This window comes from Berghia stephanieae, chromosome 10, assembly GCF_034508935.2.
Source record: "Berghia stephanieae isolate SIO BIC M18660-M18661 chromosome 10, UCSD_Bste_1.3, whole genome shotgun sequence".
Taxonomy (NCBI): Eukaryota; Metazoa; Mollusca; class Gastropoda; order Nudibranchia; family Aeolidiidae; genus Berghia; species Berghia stephanieae.
The window spans coordinates 26,260,161-26,265,160 of record NC_088369.1 but is presented as its reverse complement, the minus strand read 5'-3'; the positions used below and the strand labels follow the sequence as shown (position 1 = coordinate 26,265,160).

General features: G+C 36.3%; 1 protein-coding gene across 7 annotated transcripts in view; it reads left to right on the top strand.

Annotated features, from left to right (window-relative positions):
* The window catches only part of LOC144980885 (diacylglycerol kinase delta-like), a 204,945-nt gene that overhangs the window by 157,358 nt on the left and 42,587 nt on the right, over positions 1–5,000 (top strand). For 5 of the 7 annotated variants that reach the window (XM_078928782.1, XM_078928781.1, XM_078928785.1 and 2 more), the window contains exon 2: positions 4,466–4,821. The exons of the other annotated variants lie outside the window; for them this stretch is intronic. In XM_078928782.1, the coding sequence (XP_078784908.1) occupies positions 4,639–4,821 (183 nt within the window). In that variant the 5' untranslated portion in view covers positions 4,466–4,638. The remainder of the gene's footprint in view (positions 1–4,465; positions 4,822–5,000) is intronic. 7 annotated transcript variants of the gene reach the window in all.

The window sequence follows — 5,000 nt, the reverse complement described above, 5'->3', positions numbered from 1 at the left end:
TCAGTTTTCCCTTTGGCTTTACGTTTAATTCATTGTTGACAATAATTTTATATATCTGTTGAATCTATCGATATAATAATAATTGAAGTTCTAATTTTCTGGCCAAAGTTTTAAAAATAATTGCGTTGTCATCATCGTCAGCCAAGCTTGTCTGCCACCTAATGCTGTGCCATTGGCAGTCAGTGGGTGGTGATTATTATGAAGAAAAAAAGAAAAGAAAAGGGGAAAAAAAGAAAAGAAAAACCCTGCTTTTTAAAAGATTTTAGCCAGAAAACTCGTCTATCGAATATCGATCGGGTAAAATTATAAAAAATGACCCTCATTTTATTTTTAAAAACTGTCGTACCCGGAACTTCTCCGGAAGTCCCAGGTTTGAATTTTTGTATGTTTTTTGTCAAGATTAGGGTTGTTTTAATCGATCAATATTTAATTTGAAGGACGAATTTTCTGACCAAAATATTAAAAACGTTTTTTTGCGGGGTTTTTTTTTTCCCGAGTACAGAAGACTGTATCTATGGTTATTGTAGTGAGAGAACAATAATGATAATGATGTGTTGGACGAGTAGGTGTATCGCTATTCTGTCGTTCTCTGGGAAAAAAAAAAAAAACATATTTGAAAATTTGGCCGGCAAAAAAAAACGCTCAAACCTAACTTCGCGAAGTCCCAGTTTTTGTCAAGATGAGGGTCATTTAAATAAAATAATAATAATATTAATAATAATAATAATAATAATAATAATAATAATAATAATAATAATAATAATAATATAATAATAATAATAATAATAATAATAATAATAATAATAATAAAAGTATGTAATTACTATTATTATTATTATTATTATTATATTATTATTATTATTATTATATTATTATTATTATTATTATTATTATTATTATTATCATCATTATTATTATTAATATCCATTATTGCCATTGGTAATGATATTTTCTGGGGACTTTCTGTCTGTGTGTCTGTCTGCCCGTCCGTCCGTCTGTCGGTCTATCTACCTATCTATCTATCTATCTATCTATTTATCTATCTCTGACATCCCATAGTGGACAGGGAGGCACTTACTTTACCCCTATATCTGTTCTCCAACATGCTTTCTGTCTTTGTCTTGGAATGAGATCATTTGGTTTTGTCCTGGCCCTGGCCGGATACCATGGCTGAGAGGGAAACAGTCAAATGTATAGTTATAATTTTGGTAGGTGATATTTTTTCCTTGTAAATCTGTTATGCACTGTATTATGTTTTGTTTACATATTATATATGATCTGTAAAGATTTGAGTGTATGCCTCTTAGTGGGACCTGTGCGTATGTCTAGATGAGACTTTTAGGTGATCTCAAACTAAGTACTTTGATAGTGTGCTCCTGGAATATACATGTTTCCTAGTTGAACCACTTCCCCTTTTGTCTTCCCTTTTCTTGGGTGCTTTAATTGTAATTCTATAACTTTTAACTATCCCATTTTCTTCATTTTTACTGGCACTGATATGTGTTGCAAGCGCCGTAAAACCCTTAAAACATTAAAACATATATATATATATATATATATATATATATATATTATATATATATATATATATATAATTATATATATATATATATATATATTATATATATATATATATATATATATATATATATATATATTATATATATATATATATATAATATATATATATAATATATATATATATATATATATATATCTACACATATCTGTCGAACCATCCCATCTCACTTACAACCCAATATGGCAGCTTGAACTAAAAGCACCAGAATGGAAAAGTATATAATTTGAATCAGCCGTTTAGGTCAGCTCGTCCAGGTGTTAAATCGGAGTGGTCAACCATGGCTGTGACCAACCCACTTGGACCGTAGCCCTCGTACACTCATGGGCTGATACTAACCCCCACGTGACGTCAAAAGACAAGTCTTTGGCCTTAAACGGTTATTGTTTTAATACAGTTTAGTGAGAATTACTCGCAAACATGGATGGCAAAAAAAAACAATAACAAAGGCCTGAGTAACGTCATCTTCGTTCTATCTATGCTTTCTAGATTTTCTTTTCCTCCTTCCTTCAACTCTGATTTTGGGGAACTTGATAGATTTGCTTTCATCACTAATTTCTAATTGAGCTTTTATATAGCGCAATATCCACTAAACGTGCTCAAAGCGCTTTACAAGGGGTCCCTGACCAACAGCAACATTTAACATGTAGGACGGGATATTACCATTTTTTTTTCGGACAGAGACAACGCTGTTAATGGGCAGGTACTCTGTTTACACCTGAGTGCGGTGAGATAATGTGAGTAAAGAGCCTCTTTCCAAGGACTCAACTAATCGCCGAGCGAGGCTCGAACCAAGGACGTTCCGATCCTAAAGCGAGTGTTTTACCACTAGACCGCATAGCTGCACTCAGTATTGATTTGGTAGCTGAGTTTGTCAAATCTTGCGAAATATTTTTAGCGATAGAGTAGCGTACGCGCGCTATCAAACATATCAGAGGATGACTACAACCACAGCTTTGTCCTTATTATAACTTTATAGATAGAACGAAGATGACGTCACTCAGGTCTTTGTTATTGTTTTTTTTTTGCCATCCGCGTTTATGAGTAATGCTCACTGAACTGTATTAACCTGACTATAAACGTTCATGGATACACACAGTTTTGTGTGTTTTCCGTTATACTTCCGGATGGCAATGTTATGAGCTTCTTAGCCAAGCGCATACTATCTATAGATAGAACTGAGATGACGTCGCCCAGGTCTTTGTTATTGTTTTTGTTTGTTTGTTTTTTTGTTGTTTTTTTTTTTTTTTTTTTTTTTTTTTGCCAACCACGTTTATGATTACTTCTCACTAAACTGTATGAATATGAACCAGACTATAAAAGTTCATGGTTACGCATAGTTTTGTGTGTTGCTCCGTTATACTTCCGGATGGCAATGTTGTGAGCTTCTTAACCAAGCGCATACTATCTATATAGCAATCGGGATAAATTCGAGCTCCATCTGTCGTAATTGTTCTGTTTATTCGATGGTTTTTAAATATGCTAAGCAGTTGAAGTGGTCACTTTGTGTCAGATCGTAGAGTTTAAAATAATTAAATTTGAAAAAAAAAAAAAACCAACTGTTTACTTTGTTGGCTGCTTGTTAGCCCCTGCCCCCCCCCTCTCTCTCTCTCTCTCTCTCTCTCTCTCTCTCTCTCTCTCTCTCTCTCTCTCTCTCTCTCTCTCTCCCTTTCTCTCTCTCTATCTATCTATCTATCTCTCTCTGTCTCTCTCTCTATCTCTCTCTCTCTTTCTCTCTCTCTCTCTCTCTCTCTCTCTCTCACACACACACACACACACAGACACACACACACACACACACTTCGAAACATCAACTTTCATTCTTAATAAGTTTTAATGACTCAAGAGATGCTCATGGAGTTCTTAGTATTGGAGCAAATTGTCGTAACTCTACGTATTTTTCGTGGTCGTAGGCAGGTCTGCTTGAGTTATGAACGGCATGTTTTATTGAAGACAAAGAGTGAATAATGTGCGGCTATGTGGTCTTGTGGTACGACACTCGCTTTCGGATCGGAAGGTCCCGGGTTCAAGCCTCGCGCTCGGCACATAGTTGAGTCCTTGGAAAAGGCTCTTTACTCACATTCTCTCACCGTACTCAGGTGTAAAATGAGTACCTGGCCGTTAACAGCGTTGTCTTTGTCCGAAAAATTATAATATCGCCTAACAGGCGTCATGTCCCGTCCTACATGTTAAATGTTGCTGTTGACCAGGGATCCCTTGTAAAGCGCTTTGAGCACATTTAGTGGATATTGCGCTATATAAAGCTCAATTTAATTTAATAATATAGTCTCTGGAAACATGATTATTCAAAATTTTAATCATATATGTGTAAGCATTGTATCCGACGTGTAATTATTTCCAGGTCTGATAAACCCAAATTATTATGGGCTCATTGTTGTTATGGAAACATTTTTTTTTAAATTTAAAAATTGAGCTTTTATATAGCGCAATATCCACTAAACGTGCTCAAAGCGCTTTACAAGGGGTCCCTGACCAACAGCAACACATAACATGTAGAACGAGACATGACGCGATATTACAATTTTTTTTCGGACAGAGACAACGCTGTTAACAGCCAGGTACTCATTTTACACCTGACTACGGTGAGAGAATGTGAGTAAAGAGTATTTTCCAAGGACTCAACTATGCGCCGAGCGTGGCTAGAACCCAGGACCTTCCGATCCGAAAGCGAGTGTCATACCACTAGACTACATACCCGCACAGCCGCATACTCTCAAATGAACACAGAATATCGTCCATTACAACGATGCCAAATCAAGCCCATTGTATTCGGTTATCAGACCTGCATATATGTGCACGTCGATAATAACAAATGTATTTCCTCCATCCGTTATTAATTGTCTTCCTTTCTATCTGCGTGTGTAGACTTAATATTGTGTGTCGCTAACAAACAAAAGTAAAATAACCGAATAAATAGACAAGGCCATATTTATTAATATGAAAAATTCAAACCAAAGGAATTGGATTGTTTAAAGAGTCTGTGTATTGTGTAGAGTTTTGTGCTTGGCAGTTTAATTACTGTGTCGAATGCCGCCATTATGTTATGTGGGCTGAGTCGGAAGTTGGCACAGTCCTTCCGGAGCTCCCGGCGCGAAGGCGAAGGGGGCGCCAAGGGAAGGCGGCACAACAAGCAGAAGCGACTTTCAAGGTCACTGGATAGCCTTGACATTGACAACGCCGTGGAAATTTCCACCGTGACCATGTATGAAGAGAAAGTTGAGGTTTGTATTGCCATTTGGTTTTTATTTAGTTATTTATTTATTCTAAAACTTATTTTTTTCAATCTTCGTATTTTTGGTATTTTTGAAGCATGCACATATACTCAATCTAGAGGAGAGAAAAATAGGGGGAGCGGGGGCGGGGGGGGGGGGGGGGGGGGGGGGCATTTCAGCACTTTCAG